The following is a 19,455-nucleotide window of genomic DNA, read 5'->3' as shown; positions in this document are numbered from 1 at the left end:
GGTTATAATATTTAAGTTGTTAGCATCTCCTATTTACTGGGGATTCATTCACAGCCATCAAAGGGAAGCAATTCCCTTCTCCCCACCAGATCAGTCATGGCAGCTCATTGCCCTGCAGGGATCGAGAGCCTCAGCAGAGGCCTGAGCCGGAGAACCAGCCTTCTAGGGGAGAAGCTAAAGTTCCCATAAGCATCCATCCAAAGTGCTCCCCTATCTCTTTGTAACATTGCCTTGCCTCATTGTCATGGTAGCATTAGGACTACCCGATAGGGTCTTGTTTGCTTATTTGTTCATTACCAGTATTATCCCATATCAGAGCAGAGACTTTGTCACTAGAACCCACTGGGAATCCAAATAGTAGACACCCAGTAGCTATTCCCTGAATGAATGAGGAGGCGATGAAATGGAACAAAGTATTCACACTGAAAGGTTTCTTATGAAACAAGATGTGAAAAAGCCAGTGTTTCTGAGGCCTGAGGGCACTGATGATGACGGCTAACGTTGGTACTATTGTTTTTGATCCCCTGTTCCCTAGAGTGTCCCACGCACAGGGAGTCATCCCATCCTGTTCCCCCAACAAACTGGCTCCTGCCCTGGACTCCCCTCTGGACCATCATGCAGCAGTGGAAAGGGCGAGAGGAAGAGCTGCCCTGTCTTTCACTGAGAGGCACACGTTCTGCAATATGGGTGACTATGTCCCCTACGCTGCACTTTACATTCCCATGACTGTTCTCAATCCCTTCACCCGTTTCACCCTGGGTACAGGGAATATTTGGGGAATGCTTTGTAAAAAAACCAAAAAGGTCATTCGGGTGATTTTCATAACAGCGTGTAAGAGAGAAATAATTGTAACTTAATAGAATATAATGATTTGAAATTTGAGCTACTCAGCTAAAATTTTTTAACTTTCATGTGTCTTAAATAAAAAATAAGAATAAAAATAATTTTAAAAATGAAATGTATATATTCTGTTATCCTTACTCACACTCAGTTGCTTTTAGCACGAGGCCTCACCATAAGCAGAAAAAGGAGAATGTGCTTACCAAGTATAAAGGCTTGAGAACGTCGACTAGAAAGACCTGTCCACAGGAGTGCTGCAGAGCTCCCCGGAGAGTGGGGGTAAGAACAATGACTTCAGCTGACAAGGGTAGGAGCAAACACTTCAACTATCCAAGGGAAAGCTAACAAACCCCAGAGGAAGAAAGAGAAGCCAGGAGGCCACACTGAGCCCCCGTCCAAACTCTGGCACCCACAAGGCTGTGTGACCTGGGGAAATTCCTTCACCTTTAAAACCTCCTAATCTATAAAGTCCAAGTTATAATAATGTTAATCACAGGGTTGTGTGGACCAAATCTGTCAAAGGAGATAAAGAACTTAAGACAATGCCTTCATACTGCTGATGGTCAATGGATGTTTCAACAGCGTTGGTACCTTCAGCAAGAAAAATACACAATTCAGAGAAAGGATAAGATGAGGTAAATTTACTTTGCCGTAAAAGCTTAAATAAACCATTAGTATCTTTTCAAGTTGTCTCTTAGTATAAAAGATATTTTAAATTTCATCCCTACTTACTGTTTTATAGTAAAACTAGAGGCCTGGTGCACGATCTCGTGCACCAGTGGGGTCCCTCAGCCTGGCCTGCGGGATCGGGCCAAAATCAGGTCCCGGATTGCGAGATGGTGCAGGCCAGGCCAAGGGACCCCACCGATGCATGATCGGGGCCAGGGAGGGACATGGGAGGTTGGCCAGCTGGGAGGGACTGTGGGCACACTCCAGGATGTGTCTGGCCCATCTCACTCAGTCCCAATTGGGCGGACCCCAGCAGCAAGCTAACCTAATTGTGGGAGCATCTGCCCCCTGGTGGTCGGTGCACATTATAGCGAGTGTTGAGCGGCCTTCGCATATCATTAGCATATTACACTTTGATTGGTTGAACGGCCAACCTGATGACCAGACACTTAGCATATTAGGCTTTTATTATATAGGATAAAGCAATTTTAAGAAAAGGAAGTAGATACAAGATCCTTATGGGGGAGGGGGTGCTAGATACTTTATAGACAGTGCTTTATCTAACCCTCCCACAATCCTATGGAAATACTGTTTTATTTCCATTTTATAGATGATGAGACAGATTCAATGAAGGTAAGAAAGGATTCAAGGTTACATACATTTTAAGTTGTGGAGTCGAAATTGAAATCAGTGTTCCTGATCCCATAGCCCCGTGGTTGGCAAACTGCGGCTCGCGAGCCACATGCAGCTCTTTGGCCCCTTGAGTGTGGCTCTTCCTAAGCCTTAGGAGTACCCCAATTAAGTTAATAACAATGTACCTACCTATATAGTTTAAGTTTAAAACATTTGGCTCTCAAAAGAAATTTCAATCATTGCACTGTTGATTTTTGGCTCTGTTGACTAATGAGTTTGCCGACCACTGCCATAGCCTATTTCTTTCCACTGTAATATTCTGTCAAAGGTACTATTCCATTTTAGAGACTACTTTAAACATTGTAAAATATTTTAATGAATCTTTTTTGATTCCAGCAATAGAGTTGTTTATCCAAGATTGGTAAAGACTAAACTCTCTCAAAGAAATCAATGAATCTGTTATTAAAAATAGGTTGTCCATCCTCACAGAGGGACAATTTGGATTGGAAATGCTGAGAGTCTATTCCTGGCTGCACTTCAAAGTCAACCCAGGTCAGAGTTACATCAGCAGAGTGGAAATAATGAAGTTCACTCTTTATTCTAGATAACTCACACGAAAAGTAGCATTTTGCCAGAATGATTTCTGGGAAAAACCGATCTGAAAAGATATCGTGTTCTCAGGAAGGTCTGAGAGAGGGTTGCAGAGAGATAAGAAGGAACAGAAAGCTAAAGACAGGGCCTTCTCTGTGAGGATTCTTAACTAGCTCTGTAAATACCTTTGAATCCAAACATGGTAACTATTTTCTTTCTTATAAGAGAAATCAAGGAGGCAAAAGTAAGACACATTTTCTTAATGAGTCCATTGTAACATTTGTAATAAGTCTTTACATAGACAAGGCATAGGAAATCCAAAATATAATTTGTGCACAAAATAAAAAGTAAAAATGTAAGTGCCTAGTGCAATGCGGTGTAAATTACCAGAATTAAGCAAGAGCTAGCTACTCTTTCCAGAAGAAGCATAATGTTTGGGGGTTAATATTTTCTATATATTTGCATATATTCCGAACTTAACATTTTTAATGCAACTTCAAGTCTCTTGGTAAAGTCTTTTGCCAAGTTTCAAGTTTTCACGTCCTATACATATATATGTATCTGTCACTCTCTCCTTTCATTCATATACACACATCCATACCACTTGATTCTAAGATGATTAAATGATAGCTAAAGTCTCATAACCTGATGTAATTCATTCATTCAACAAATATGTTGTGTGGCAATGCTGTAACACAGTGAAGGGTCAATATTTTATTGTAAATTAATTATTCACATTCCATAGAACTAAATAAGATATGTCAGTTGACACATCCTTATTAGTCATTTTTCATTAATTTTAAAAGAACTACACATCTTGTCCCATGTAGTTATCTATCCTAGAATTATGATTGATTGAATAATAAAAATAATTCAAATTTGTATGGCATTTTCAAGTTTGTAAAACATCTTTGTCATACATAGCATGGTGATTCCACAGTTGGATTCAAATCCTGTCTTTATCATTCTAAACTTATGTGGCCTCTGACAAGTCAGCAAATTTCTCTGTTTATCAGTTTCCTGCCTACAAAATGAGGATAATAATATCTGTGCTATAGGGTTATTGTGACAATTAAATGATTTTTTACACAATGCCTATTGTTAGCACATATAATCTATTTATATATACTATAAACTAGAGGCCTGGTGCACAAAATTCGTGCACTCCGGCGGGGGGGGGGGGTGAAGGGGCGAGTGTCCCTCTCGCAGTCCGGAAGCCCTTGGTGGATGTCCGACTGATGGCTTAGGACAGTGGTCAGCAAACTCATTAGTCCACAGAGCCAAATATCAACAGTACGATTGTAATTTCTTTTGAGAGCCAAATTTTTTAAACTTAAACTATATGGGTAGGTACATTGTTATTAACTTAATTAGGGTACTCCTAAGCTGGCCTTTGCTAAAAACGTCCTCAATCTGATTGAGGTACGTTCACTGAGGTCGACCCCTTCCAACTCTCCACACTTGTCTTGTATACTTGTTTTGTCTATCTCAGTGGTCGGCAAACTCATTAGTCAACACAGCCAAATATCAACAGTACTTCTTCAAAATAGACTCGCCCAGGCCAAAAACCGACTTCTGCGCATGGGCCACAAAGTTTCAATCGCACTGTACGTGCATGCCCGCATGTGGTATTTTGTGGAAGAGCCACACTCAAGGGGCCAAAGAGCCGCATGTGGCTCGCGAGCCGCAGTTTGTCAACCACTGGCTTAGGACATCCTTAGCATTGTTGTGGAGGCAGGAGAGGCTCCCACCACCGCCGCTGCACTTGCCAGCTGTGAGCCTGGCTTCTGGCTGAGTGAGGCTCCCCCTGTGGGAGCGCACTGACCACAAGGGGCAGCTCCTGCATTGAGTGTCTGCCCCCTGGTGGTCAGTGCGTGTCATAGCGACCAGTTGTTCCACCTTCAGGCCAAAACTGGCTCTCCAACATCCCCCAAGGGGTCCCGGATTGCGAGAGGGCACAGGCCAAGCTGAGGAACCCCACTGGTGCACAATCAGGGATGGGGAGGGGAGGGATGCAGGAGGTTGGCCAGCTGGAGGGGGACTGTGGGAGGGCTCCAGGGCATGTCTGGCCCATCTCGCTCAGTTCCAATCGGCTGGACCCCAGCAGCAAGCTAACCTACTGGTCAGAGCCTCTACCTCCCTGTGGTCAGTGCATGTCATAGCAACTGGTCGACTGGTCGACTATCTGCCCCCTGGTGATCAGTGCACATCATAATGAGTGGTTGAGTGGCCTTAGCATATCATTAGCATATTACACTTTGATTGGTTGAACGGTCGACCAGACATTCAGACACTTACATATTAGGCTTTAATATATAGGAAGCCTAAGCGACCCTACGACTGTTCGACTGGTAGCTATGATGTGTACTGGCCACCAGGGGGCAGACACTAAATGCACAGGCATGGAAACATGGAACAGACTGATGAATCTCAGAGGTAAGGGGGAAGGGGAGGTGGGAAGAGATTAACCAAAGGTCGTATATGCATACTAGAGGCCCGGTCCACGGATTCGCGCACCGGTGCTGTCCCTCGGCCTGGCCTGTGGGGATTGGGCCAAAACTGGCAGCCTGACATCCCCCAAGGGGTCCTGGATTGCGAGAGGGAGCAGGCCAGGCCGAGGGACCCAACCAGTGCACAAATCCATGCACCAGGTTTCTAGTAAGCTATAACAGTTTTTGCTGCAATTATCTCATTTGTGATTCACAAAAACTCTGTGACGTAGACATGAGAGATATTTGTGTCCCTGTTATGAAGGTAGGAAAAGTGAAGCAGAGAAGTAACATTTCATTCTACCTCTTTCCTCAGAATTCCATAAAGAATTCTTTGCAGAGGGAATAATGACTAATACAGCCATGGGCAAACTACGGCCCGTTTGAAATGAATAAAACTAAAAAAAAAAAAAAAGACCGTACCCTTTTATGTAATGATGTTTACTTTGAATTTACATTAGTTCACACAAACACTCCATCCATGCTTTTGTTCCGGCCCTCCGGTCCAGTTTAAGAACCCACTGTGGCCCTCGAGTCAAAAAGTTTGCCCACCCCTGGACTAATACATGGAGGACCAAAATTCAAAGTTTCATTAATTAGTTTTGCTTACTTGCAAAATAAAACACTGCTGGGTATTACATTAAAAAAATACTAAGTGTTTAAAAACATTAGTTATTTATTGAGAAAATATTTATTAAATCTCTGTTCAATAAATTCACTGGGCTTGATGCTATGGAATTTAAAAATAAGAATTTGAAATCAGACCACACTTCATTATTTAGTCAAAGTGTTCTTTCATACACAGGAAAATTCTTTTTTTATGTGCCAGTTATGGTAAAAATAAAGTCTGTAATGATAAGAGTATAACAATGACTTGATAGCACATCATGCGCTTTGAGGACAGGGTTTACTGTAAAATCACTACCTCACTTGTGGTCAGTTTTCAACCTCGCTGCTCACAAAGGCAACAATATTTCAGGAGACTTTCCATCCTTCTGTATTTTTATTGGGAATCTCATTTTAGGTTTGGTGACAGCCAAGGATTAAATGTTGAGGAATGAAGGACAGGGCAGACCTGAATGCAAAGGTAGGTTGCCTCAGCTAGTTATTGTGGTTCCTCTCCAGCTGTGAACCTGTGAAACTAAGGAAGTTGGGACGGGCACAGAATAGACAGTCCCATTCCAGAAGGGGCAATGGGAAAGAAGGAAGGGTTGATGGGTCCCTGCTTGGACACTGATGATGCTTGCTCTGTCCTCCCGCCCCTCTCCCCCACGCATAACCTGCTTCTCTGCCTCTCATGAACGGCTATAACATGGCCACTTGTCCAATCCCCAAACTCTAGAACAAGCAAAGAGTTTTGACTTAGGTTTTCATTTCTTTCCCATGGCAACCCTCACATATTATTTATTCTTAAAATATTTTGTTGGCATTAAAGGACACACGATATGATAACACAGTCACTGTGGCTTACCAGCCATCAGGCCATCATACATCAGTTTCCAGAAAGTTGCATGCTAAGGCCTTTGTCCAGTGCACACTTGTAAACACATAACCCAAGCAGAAACAAACTCTCGGTGCTTGATTACCTAATAAACAATGCAAGAACTGGAAAGTAATCCAAAGAGGGAATTGTGGAACTCTAGACCTCCCACTTCCTGAGGTGATAAAATTCTCATCAATTCTTATAAAGCCAGGTTGGCCTTGCCATAAAATTGAAAACTAAAGGCTCTGTTCAGTTTACCTAAGTTATCTATAATGATCTAAGACAATGATATTGTAGGTAAGTTTTTAAATCTAAGAATGAAACAGCACAATCAGTTTAAAAATGGAAACTCCATTTTACTTTTATAATTTTAAATAAAACTTTATGATGGATTATATTTTCTTTCATCACAACCTCTCTTACAGAATTTCTCATGTTATAAATAACATGTTCATATCTCCCAGTAGTTCCTTGGCTACTTGGGGACTGGATTTCTATCTGACCCATCCTTATAGTCTATATACACAGCCAAGCCCCAGAGCTTGGCACCCAATAAATAGCAGATGATGAATGAATGATGCTTCCCAGAATATTAATCTAAGCTCTTTGAAATTAAAATGTCTTATATGGCTTAGAAGGGTATATAAGTACCATAATGAGTTTATACCAATTAATATAATTATAAACAAGTACTGCAAGTCATCAAGGCAAATACCACATGCAAATATCCTGTTAATGATGCAAAGCAGCAAAATAGAACAATAAAATATGTCAACACTAAGAGACAAGGAATGGTTTGCATCAACTGTGAATTGATGCAAAGCGTTTGGCTTGGAAAACCTATTACCATCCTCATTTCAACTACAAGTAAGGCAAAAGGCATATTCTCTAAAGGCACAAGCAACAGCCAACAGACTCCCATTGATGGGTCTTTTGCTCTCAACACAAAATTGTACAAAGACCAAAACCCTGAGACAGTCAGCAAATTGAATGATTCAGGCCAAAGAATATGTACCGTGCCAATTTTCTTTCAGAACCAGAGAGAAAAGTAAATTACAGATTTTTTAAAATTTGCATCTGAGAATTTGGCTTTTAAAACATTGTTTTTGTCCTTGGGTTTGATTAGGACTGTTTTGGCAACGCTATTATCAGCATGCTACTGTTCTGTGTGTTTTTTCTCTCTGTATGGATCAAGGGTCTTTGGGCTGTTCTTCCTGAAAAGGCAATTGTGATAATGAATCTGGAGAGAAAACATTTAAGCCACAGGCGTTTGTTGACATGACTATTTAACTCTGATTCTCATTAGCGATATTAATATGCTACAGACACATTACCTTTGGGGGCACATGTCACCTGAGGAATATTGCAGGATTCATTTCAGAAAGAGGACCAGGCAGTCCTGCCCAGAAACCTTTGAGAAGGGAGGAATGGGATTGTAGCCAAAGGAGAATGACAGGCACCGCTCCATTACCCCTCTCAAAAGCCTCGCTCTGCAAATAATTGAGTTTGCTCTCTCCGGGAGAAACCCAATACATCCCAGGGATGGAGTCATCTAAAGATGGAATGAGGAGGAAGGAAAGGAGAGTGGGGAGAAAAAAGAGCAGGAAATAGTCCATTCCTACATTTGAATTTCCTTTCTCCCTCCCAAGAAATCTGCAAATCTTTACTAGAATGCTACCATGCTAACCAGACACACACGCAACAGTTATTTAAATGCCCCACTTGTTCTTGCTTAGATGTTGAGGTTAGCCAGAAGCCCATGTCTGAATTTCATACTGTTCCTTAAACCTGAAGAATATGATTTAATTGAAGAGGACAACCAACTGGGCTTGATCACTGGGGTCTAATGCTGGTGTCCAGCAAAGCACACAAGGGTCATTGCTACAGTAAATTTTGGAGCAGCAAATTCTTTTTTTTAATGTATTTAAATTTTTAATATTATTTATTGATTTTAGATAGAGAGAGGAAGGAAGAGAGAGACGGAGAGAAAAAGAAACACTGACTTGTTGTTCTACTTATTTATGGATTCCTTGGTTGCTTCTTGTATGTGTCCTGACTGGGGATTGAACCCACAACCTTATAACCAACTGAGCTACATAGCCAGAGCCAGAGCCAGAAAATTCTTAATGAAACAGCTTAAGCAGGCCTCAGACTCTCTCAGGTGCCAAATAATAATAATAATAACAATAATAATTTCTATTTTCTTCCAGAATATGTGTTCTTAATCATAATCCAAAGGGCTTAATGGCCCATACATAGAATTTCTGCGAAAAAACTAGATCAGAGATAAATAGCATCTCTATTTCCATTAACCTCTAACTGAAATGTAGCATACCTAAATTATCAATGAAGGCAACAAACAGAAAAATAAATTCGAAATCACAGCTATTTTCCTATCAACATGATGTTGTTACAAACATTTCAAAATATTTACGTCCATTGCTGTTATAAAATTAGCTATTGACCTATTGCTAGACATAATTATTTCTATATCATGTATTACTATATCATGAATGTATATTTCTAATATTTTTGATAACAAAATTTTAATAAAAATTGCCTTCCTTTGTGATTCTGTTATTTACTTTAAGCATCAAAACATTATTGTGAGAAGACACCTGTAGGCTTCCCCAGGTTGCCCAAGGAGTCCTTGGCTCAAAACATGTTAAACTCTGCTCTTTCTGGGGATGTGGCACAAACAGCTAGAACTCTGGTTCCCTAAAGCAATATTTCAGAAGCTGGAGAATTGCACAGACTTTTTCACAGGAAGAAGGTTATGCAGGTATACAGAAAATTAGACAGAAACCCCTTCATGCCGATAGGGGTAACACAGCTATAACATTGATATGTATACATCAAATAGAAACAAAATTACAAAACTATTAAAATTTAAATAAATTATATTAATGAGTTAATATTGACATTGTTCTGTTAAAGCATCAGACTCCTGAGGCACACACTCTTCTGTGTTTGGGGAGCTTACACCACCACATATCCCAGCGGAGGGAGTTGGTTACCATTGTTCTCTATTTGAACTGACCTATCATGCATTCCTCTCCCATGGACCCTCTTTCGGCGCCCCTTGTACAACAGGCCAGTACATGCCTTGTTCTGCAACTGAGAAGAATATCCATTGACTCTGTCCCTATTCCTTCCTTGATGGCTGGCAAATGTCTAGTGAAATAACATTACAGGCCCAAGATGGAGCCGCTTTTGTCTGGGAAGCCAGGTCACTAGACCGAAACTTGGATAACTTTCCTGCCCCTGTAACTGCTCTGCTTGACCGGAAACGCAGTATTCCCAGTCAGCGAACCTCCAAACGCCAGCCAGCTCTGAGCTCCATGCTTCTTTCCTTGTTCCTTCTTACCCAAAGCAAGGGTGACTATGTGGTCCCAGCCAACCAGGAGTTTCCTCTTTTTCTCCTCCTTGTTCCTTATTCTTTATCTTAGGAAAGCTTCCTGCCTTTAGTAAGATAAAGATGGGGTGGAAGGCAGGAAGCTGTTCACCTCATGAAATGTTAAAGCTTGTATCACCTAAATTGTTTCTTTAGTCATTTTTTTAAATAGTCTCAGCAGTATAGCTTAGCGGCAACATAACCATAAATAGAAACTCAAATACAGGTACCAAAAATCCATATCAATACTTGTTATAAGATGGTGATCCAGGTAATGGAGAATAGGTTTAAGTTAATTATTTTTTATTATCATTGAAATGAAAGCACTTAAGAAACATAAGAAATTTCATTTAAAAAATTCTTATAGAGAATTCAAGGATCCGGCAGAATACATCTGAGGTCCCTCAGACCCCAGATGGAGAAATACTGTCCATCAACGTAACAGGAATGATAAGGATACAATTCACCCATCTACATGTACACATACCAGCACAGACTCCCACTCCAAACCATATAATAATTGAGAAAGTAATCTACAGAGGGGGGGGTCCATGACCGTGGGGCAGTAGAACTGATTGTTGAAAAACATAATAAAAGCATTTAGGGTTCCATTCGGAAAAATGGAGACTTCCCTGGTTTCAAATGTCTAGACTCCCTCTCCCCAAATCTCCTTGGGATAGTTGCCTAATGAATAGTAATCCAGGTAAAACAACACTTGCTCTGTTCCTCTTAGCTTCATATTCATGCAGAGCTTACTTTCAAGCTAATAGAAATGCCATGTTGACAACACAAAACTAGGAAGAAAGAATAACATTAAGGTTTTAGATTGATGCGTAAGCTTTCTGCATTTAGTAAATTCAGGGTAGGTGTTTAGAGCATTTTTGTACAGTGCTAATAAATCACTACTATTTAGACAGCTTCACTGCCATGATCAAGTCATTTTATCTTCAGAAGAGAGATCACTGATAAAACAAAACAAAAACAAAAAAAACACATAAAAAACACTACAAGGTGAATACCTTATATTGGGAGAATAGCTGAAATAAAATAAACTATGGTGTAATGACAACATGGAATACTGTTCAGTCATTGCAACAATAAATTAGACACATTCACATGAAGTATTCTTGAACAAGAAAACATTAGATAGAAAAATATGTGTAATAAATGAGGTCCCGCTTTTTGAAAAACAATGACAAGATCACCTCTGCATTTATGTTATTCTGTATACATATATGTGCATATATGTGTATATATAATAGTACCAGAGGCTTGGTGCATGAAATTCGTGCCCGGGGGGGTGGGGGGGGGGGAAGGGGGGCAGGTCCCCTCAGCCCAGCCTGCACCCTCTCCAATCTGGGACCCCTCGGGGGATGTCCAACTGCCGGTTTAGGCCTGATTGGGGATCGGGCCTAAACCGGTAGTCAGACATCCCTCTCACAATCCTGGACCGCTGGCTCCTAACCGCTCACCTGCCTGCCTGCCTAATAGCCTCTCGCTGGCCCCCCTGTCAGCCTGGTCGCCCCTAACTTCCCCCTCTTCTGGCCTTATCACCCTTAACTGCCTCTGCCTGCTGGCCTGATTGCCCCCAACTGCCCCCAATTTCCCCCCACCCACTGGCCTGGTTGTCCCTAACTGCCCCCTCCTGCCGGCCTGGTCACCCCCAACTGCCCCCCCCCCCCCCCGTCAGCCTGGTCACCCCTCACTGCCTCCACTGCTGGCCAGGTTGCCCCATGCAGCCTGCTGTTCAGTCGTTTGGTTGTCCCTCACTAACCCCCCTGCCAGCCTGGTCGCCCCACATGGCCTGTTTGGTCGTCCATTTGGTTGTTTTGGTTGTGATGGCCCCTGGCTTTTTATATACGGTATATGGATAAGTGGAAGGAATTCTAAGAATAAAATAGGCAGGTCTTAGGAATAAAGAGGGTCCATGGGGAGGAATGCATAGGTGAGGGTTTAGAGCTGCCCAAAGGCATACATTCACAGAGGATAAAGAAAAGTCACAAAGTATCGGGAAGAAGGAAACACTTTCACAGAGGATAGAGAAATGTGGACAGATGCTGGAAAGAGGAAAACATATTTTCACAGGAGTTAGAGGAATGTTGCAAGATAAGGGGGAGAGAAAAAGAGGGGTACCACCGTGGGTTTTGGATGTTGAAGCTGATACTCTGCAAAAGAGTGACCAATTAGAAAAGCACCGGGTCATAAAGTGGGGAAGGGGTCCAATTAGAAGGGAGCATGAAGAGACAAAGAACTACAGCCTTTATAAACCTTAGAAATAAGGGCTTAGTTGGTTATCCACTGGGGAACCCCTCCCTACATGGGAGTTTGTATTTGCTTCCAATAAATTCCCACACTTTTACTAACAAGTCCTTTTAGTACGCGAATTTTATTCTTTAAACTTCATGAGGCAAGAGCCTGCAAGGGGGAGATCCGCTCCCTGAACCCCACATTTCATAAACATGGAGGAAACTATAAAATCATAAACACTAGGTTGTCAACATGGGTTAACTGTGCACGCAGATAGGGTAATATGATGCAAAGGGAGGAGAAAGAGTAAAGTGATTTATACAAAAAGGGGGGAAAAGATTTCCATTTAAAATTAATATCTATACTAATAAAAGGGTAATATGCTAATTAGACCAGGAGACCTTCCGGACGACCTTCCAGGGATTAATGGCAGAGCGCAGGCCGGGTGGGAAACGCCTGCCTCTGCTCTGCCATTGATCCCAGAGCCCCAGCAGGGTGGTGGGCAGGGCCTCCGTGTGGGCGGGGATCAATGGTGAGCCCAGGCCTGGTGGGAAACGCCTGCCTCTGCTCTGCCATTGATCCCAGAGCCCCAGCTCTGTCTGGGTGGGCAGGGCAGGCAGGGCCTCCCTGTGGGTGGTGACTGATCGCAGAGCACAGGCCAGGTGGAAAGGACCTCCCTGTGGGCAGGGATTAATGGTGGAGGGCAGGCCAGGTGGGAAACTCCTGCCTCTGCTCTGCCATTGATCCCAGAGCCCCAGCCTGGGATCCCTCTGCACAGCATTGATCACAGAGCCCTGGCAGGGTGGGCAGGCAAGCGGGGGGGAGGGGGGGGGAGTGGGGAGGCAGTTGAAGGCAAGGGGCGGCAGTTGGGGGCGAGAAGGCCGGCAGGCGGAGTGGTTAGGGGTGATCAGGCAGGCAGGCAGGTGAGCAGTTAGGAGCCAGCAGTCCCGGATTGCAAGAGGGATGTTTGACTGCCAGTTTAGGCCCGATCCCAGTCAGACATCCCCTGAGGGGTCCCAGATTGGAGAGGATGCCCCAGATTGGAGAGGGTGCAGGCTGGGCTGAGGAACACCCCTCCCACCCCCCACCCCCCACCCTGTGCACAAATTTCATGCATCAGGCCACTAGTATAATATAATCATATTTATGCAATATAAAAAGAAAAAAAATCAACTCCTAATGGTATAGGAAATTTAAAAAGCTGGCGGGTAAAATCCTCCAAAATATGTTCCTCCATAAAAGCAGTAAAAATACTGGGGGGAAAAAAATGTTAAAATCAAATCTTTTAGAACTTTGGGATTTAACCAAAGGCTTGCATTTTTCACTATTCAAGAAAGATCACAGTAAGAACTATGAGCTTTGTAGCATTTTAAATTGCCCTATTGCCTTTACCTTCTCCTCAGTTCTATGATGGCCTTGCAAACAGAGTAACTATGAAAACTGGCAACTTAGGAGGCCATGGAGAGGGTAGAATGGATTTGAACCTCCCCAAAAGTCATCCCCAGAGAATCCTCACCATTCAACCTATCTGGAAGCACCCTGGAAAGGATTCATTCTTAGGGCTGGTCTTTATTTGACCTGACTGGGAGCTCTCTCTATGCAAACAGCTCTATCCTGAGGGCACTCATCAAACACAATCTGTGGCAATTGTTTAACATCACAACTTCCCAAGGCAAGAATCCTGGTGGGAAATAAGAGGCTGACAAAAGCTTTGAAAGGAAAAACAGGAATGAGGTGTCCATAGGGGCCTTTGAAAAGCTCTGACACATGCCTTGGGATCTTCGAAGGCCAGGAGCATGTGCAAGGCTGTGCACATAACCAAGAAAGATAGGAGAGGCCAGTCACAAAAGCCACGCCTTGCTGATGTGATGCCCTTTACATGAAATGTTCAGAATGGCAAACCCATAGAGACAAAAAGTAGATTAGTTTTGGACCCAAGCAGGGCAAAGGGAAAGGAAGGAGTAATGAATATGGCATTTCTTTCTGCAGTGATAAATATGTCCTAAAATATCTCTATCTAGAGAGCAGTCATGGTTGTACAGCTCTGTGAATATATTTTTTAAATACTTAATTGTATATATTAAAAGGGTGAACTTTATGGTATGCTGACTTTATTTCAAAAAGCATTCTTTAAATAAGTGAGGGGTATAATGTATTTTCATCCGATATAAGAGATCTAGGAGCTGGCGATTAAAACAGAACACTTTAACCTTTCAGTGCCTTAACCCACTCTTGTCACTTTAGTTCCTGATCAGTTTCTAGTTATTCTACTGTGTGCCATATTATTTTTAACCCCAAAGCTCTAGGTTGGCCAAAGAGCTTTTCTCTTTCCTTAAAATTCAATTTATGTTTAAATATTTATAAAATACATAAGGAATCACGTGAAAATAAAAACCCACATACAGAATGCAACCTAGGGAAATCCCTTGCTGAAATGTAGCATGAAAGCTACCTATGGGCCTTTTTCCCTTTCCATATTACAACTGGTTTTCCAAATGCAACTGATGAAACTCCAGAAGTAGCAGATGTCACATACGCCTATTTCACATTCACAAAGCCCAGCTTTGCTGCACAGTGTAAAGTGGGGGGATTAGGGAAATCGTGGTTAAAACTTTACAAACTGCAATATTCTATGCTTTGGCATGATATTAAGCACCCCCGCCCCCATCACCCCCCACCCCACCCCCAAGGAAATGTCTTAAGAAAAGGCTATTTCCTGATACCTTTTGCCAGGAGTTCTCCCTTGGTTTTCTACCCAAAATATCTGGGAAGGACAGGATGTCTGGCTACTGTATTTTTGGACTGAAATGGACTTAAATAGCTTTTACATATGCCTGGAATTTAAAATGACATTTTCATTAGAGAATGATTGAAAACAGAAATAAGGCAAATTCTCTGCTAGGTGTTAATACAGACACAAGGCATTAAATGATGCTTTAAACAGAATTGGTTAAATAAATGCCAAGTGCAGAAGTGTGATTAGGCATTACTAACAAAAAGTGGTAAATCAGATACTACAATTTTGAAATGACAGCAGTTTATTCATTCAACAATTATTTTTTGCTGATCATGGGATAGGCAGCAATAAACAAAACAGACTACTCTTCTACTTGCTTGGAGCTTAAAATTTGCTCAGTGCCCAGATGGCATGGCTCAGTGGTTGAGCATCGACCTATGAACCAGGAAATCATGGTTTGACTCCCTGTCCGGGCACATGCCTGGGTTGTGTGTTTGATCCCCAGTGTGGGTTGTGCAGGAGGCAGCCGATTCTCATCATTGATGTTTCTGTCTCTCTCTCTCCCTCTCTCTTCCTCTCTGAAATCAATAAAAATACATACATTTTTTTTAAAATGTGCTCAGTAATGCTCCTGCCACTGCAAAAAAAGCAATAATATTGACTGAGGAAACATGCAATACTTGAAAGAGCACTGGTCTAGGAGTCCTAGGATCTGAATCCTAATTCCATGTCTACCGATTGATTACTACACAAGTGATACCAGACACGTCAACTTAATTTCCCTAATCCTTAATTTTATATCTTGAAAACTGGTACATATTGCCTGTCCTGTGTACCTCATCAGTTAATTATAAGAACTACAGAGAAAATACTCACACATGTCCCAAAAACTACCAAAAACTCTAGACTAGCAGGGTAGCAATACTGCTGGAATGTATGAAAAACTATCAAATCTCTTGCAATAAACTATGTTAGTTAATATAGACAGTCTATTGAGGGTCATGCAGTCTAACAGTAAAGCTCAATTCAAACAATCAAGACATTAACCACCTAGAATGACATATATTCAAAGGTTTCAGCCTTTCTGCATTTAATCATTCTCATTTTACCTGGATTTCCTTTACATGTCAACTTACATTCATGTTCTCAAGCAATCTTCCAGCCACAGGAAGAAAAGAATGAGTCAAACAGACTCCCATCAAACTTCCAAACTGAGCAACCAGTGCCATATGTTTCTTTACTCTTTAGGGTACGTGTCTGTCACCTCAACTGGAATCTCAACAAATAATGGAGCTTTCAAAATCGAGACAAATCCACTTAGCGAAAGAAAATAACAATGGCTGTAATTGCAACCACATTAACTGGGCTGAGATTTTGCTTAAATGACTTTTGCACTTCTGATGGAAAAATACTGTCCTTGAGAATAATGAAGTGCTAAAGGCATGACCAAAATATTTTTTTAAAAAAACCTCAAAATTAAACTCAGGAGGAACATAGATTTGACTTGGCATAATTCGGGTTTGCAGTATCACTGTCAGGTAATGAACACAAACCTGTATGAATCACTGGTGAACACCGAGTCTAAGGAACAGCTAATGCCTATCGGTGCCGTGTGAAACAATGGAGTCCGAACAGTCTGCCTCTGTGGAGAAATGGAATAATCCTGCTTTTCCTCAGACCCTGGCAAACATGGACTGTGATAGCCAAGCGTCAGCTCCATCCTTCCCCTCCGGGCTCAGAATGAAAATAAACACTCTGTCCGGGCCCTCAGCTGCGATGGCCCGTGGTGGGTTTTCATGAAAGAGGGAGGAACAAGCAAGAAGATAATGGTGGCTAGTAGGCCTGCTATCGCTCTCAGTCACATAACTTTGTTTTAGGAGGAAGAAAATAAGAATCAAGACAACCGCAGAGCAAGTCCTGACAGAGACGGTGCTGACTGTCCCATCGACGCTGACTGGAGCAGAGCCGAAGCTCTAGGGCACTTTCCACACACATCCACTCCCTTCCACACTGGAAGCTTAGTAACTTGACCAAAAAAACTGAGGGGTATTGAGGAGTAGTCACCTATTGTCTGCCACCGTCTCACTGACGCGATCTGCACACTTTCCGTCTTCTCTCTCTCCCAGCTCTTTTACTGGAATAACTGACAAATCTCTCCAGTTGCCCTCTAACAGAAGTTCCACACATGCCATGTTCCTCATGGTGTGGTGACCTGTCAGACACCAGCACGTCCAGTACATTGCACAGTCAATAAAAGAGGGAGGAGAGTGAGCGAGGAAATAAGAACCCCTTTACATGTCAAAGGCAAATGAGAGGGCGGGTAGCTCCTGTTAAATCACTTGGTGTTCTAGTGCAGAACGGGGGTCCCTTCTACAAGGCACCGATAACAAAATAAGTAACATCATTTAAGCATCTCAAAAAAAGTAACTTCAAAATAGAAGCGCAAACTTTTAGAGGTGAACCCCCCCCCCCAAAAAAAAATCAGTGCCATTATATTGGGGCAAACACATTTTCATGCCTCAGAAATGTTGAATCCCACAGTGCATCTTCATGGCTCACTTATGTCCTATCGGGACGGCTGAGCTGAACAGCGCGCTCTGCTAGGCTTGCCGGGGAAATGAGTGGAGCTTTGCCTGTATGGTCAGGAAGTGATTGTGATTTATGAGCATCTGTTGCCACACTTAAAAATCCACCTGTGGGTTCCACAGACATTAAAGAGCACATGCATTCAGCACCTTCAGACTTACTTGTGTTCCTGTGACCTTGGTCCCCTGGGAGAGGAGCATCCGTGGTCCAGGCAGGAATGTGTTGGCTGGGATGTGTAGAAGATGTCACAGTGCTCTCAGGGAAAATTGTATTTGTAAGAAGAACATCAGGCACTTGAACTTCACCATCAGTAGCTATAGGTTCACTCTCATTTGATTTCAAGTAGGCTTTTTGTAATGTTCCTGAAAGACAAAAATATATATTCTTAAAACATTACTAGAAGGCTTCATTTTTAAGCACATATGAAGAAAACTCTAGAGCTACTTTCCCAAGTCACATTCTACCCAGGCAAACACAAAGGGAAAGCTGATGTTTAGCACAGCTAATCGGTAGAGTTTCTCTTCTGCAAAACACATAACCCTGTGAAGAAACTATTGCTTCCTTACCTGGGTTTTCGATGCCCAAAGAATTTAGGGCTATTCTATTGCACCTGAGACTTGCCACAAATAAATGAAACGTGGTGACACCCACCGGCATGGCTCAGTGGTTGAGCATCGACCCGTGAACCAGGAGGACACAGTTCGACGCCTGGTCCGGGCACATGCCCCGTTGCATGCAGGAGGCAGCCAGTCAATAATTCTCTCTCATCATTGATATCTCTCTCTCTCTCTCTCTCTCTCTCTCTCTCTCTCTCTCTCTCTCTCGTCTCCTCCTCTCTCCCTTCCTCTCTGAAATGAATAAAAATATATTTTAAAACAACAACAAAACGTTGTGAATCTTACAGTATTTCCTTCCTGCCTCCTCTTTCTCAATTTGTCCCATTATTTGATGCTACTCAGCACCCAGGACACGTGTTCTCCATATCTCCATCTGCCACCAAAGGGCACAGTAGTGCCTCCTTAGCCTTCTCCTTAGGTTTCTTCACATTTTGCACTAAATTTCAGTGAACTATGCATCACAGAAAATTAAAAATAATAGGGCTCATATATTTACCAATAGAAAAAATATATCAAAAAAGTGAAATTCTAGCCCTGACTGGTTTGGCTCAGTGGATGGAACGTCGGCCTATGGACTGAAGGGTCCCGGGTTTGATTCTGGTCAAGGGCATGTACCTTGGTTGCAGGCACATCCCTAGTAGGGGGTTTGCAGGAGGCAGCTGATCGATGTTTCTCTCTCATCGATGTTTCTAACTCTCTATCCCTCTCCCTAACTCCCTGTTAAAAAAAATCAATAAAGTATATTTTTTTTAAAAAGTGAAATTCTAAATCCCACAAAAAAAAAGAAACTAAATTATCTTCATTTTAATAATTACAAGAAATAAGAAATAGTCATTAAACTAACATTATCAACTGGACATTTTCTCAACCTATTCATTCATTGACAAAATAAAGAGTCAAACATGACCACTGGGGACCACCTAGCTTTGACTTCAGGCAGGAACTTTTGAAAAATTTGAAAGAGATCATGTATTTTTAACTCAGTTAAAATAGATAACAGTCTGTTTCCAGAATATAGCACTGTAGTTGAGAATGCTACTAAAATAAATGAATGTGATATTGATCCATTAGAGAAATACCCAAGGGAGATTTTTTTTTCTAAAAACATTTACAGTGAATGCTCTAATTGGTTCTCACATTTCCAAACAGTTCATGGACCATTAAAAATA

General features: G+C 42.1%; 1 protein-coding gene across 2 annotated transcripts in view; it reads right to left on the bottom strand.

The window, feature by feature from the left end:
- CORIN (corin, serine peptidase) overlaps nucleotides 1-19,455 on the bottom strand; it is a gene marked incomplete at both ends in the record, with an annotated part of 202,761 nt that overhangs the window by 142,221 nt on the left and 41,085 nt on the right. The window contains one exon of one of the 2 annotated variants that reach the window (XM_081088332.1): nucleotides 17,831-18,031. The exons of the other annotated variant lie outside the window; for it this stretch is intronic. Coding sequence (XP_080944458.1) covers nucleotides 17,831-18,031 — 201 coding nt within the window. The remainder of the gene's footprint in view (nucleotides 1-17,830; nucleotides 18,032-19,455) is intronic. 2 annotated transcript variants of the gene reach the window in all.

This window comes from Myotis nattereri (genome assembly GCF_964212035.1).
Source record: "Myotis nattereri genome assembly, chromosome: 1".
Taxonomy (NCBI): Eukaryota; Metazoa; Chordata; class Mammalia; order Chiroptera; family Vespertilionidae; genus Myotis; species Myotis nattereri.
The sequence above is the reverse complement of the archived record's forward strand: the minus strand, read 5'-3'. Positions and strand labels throughout refer to the sequence as shown.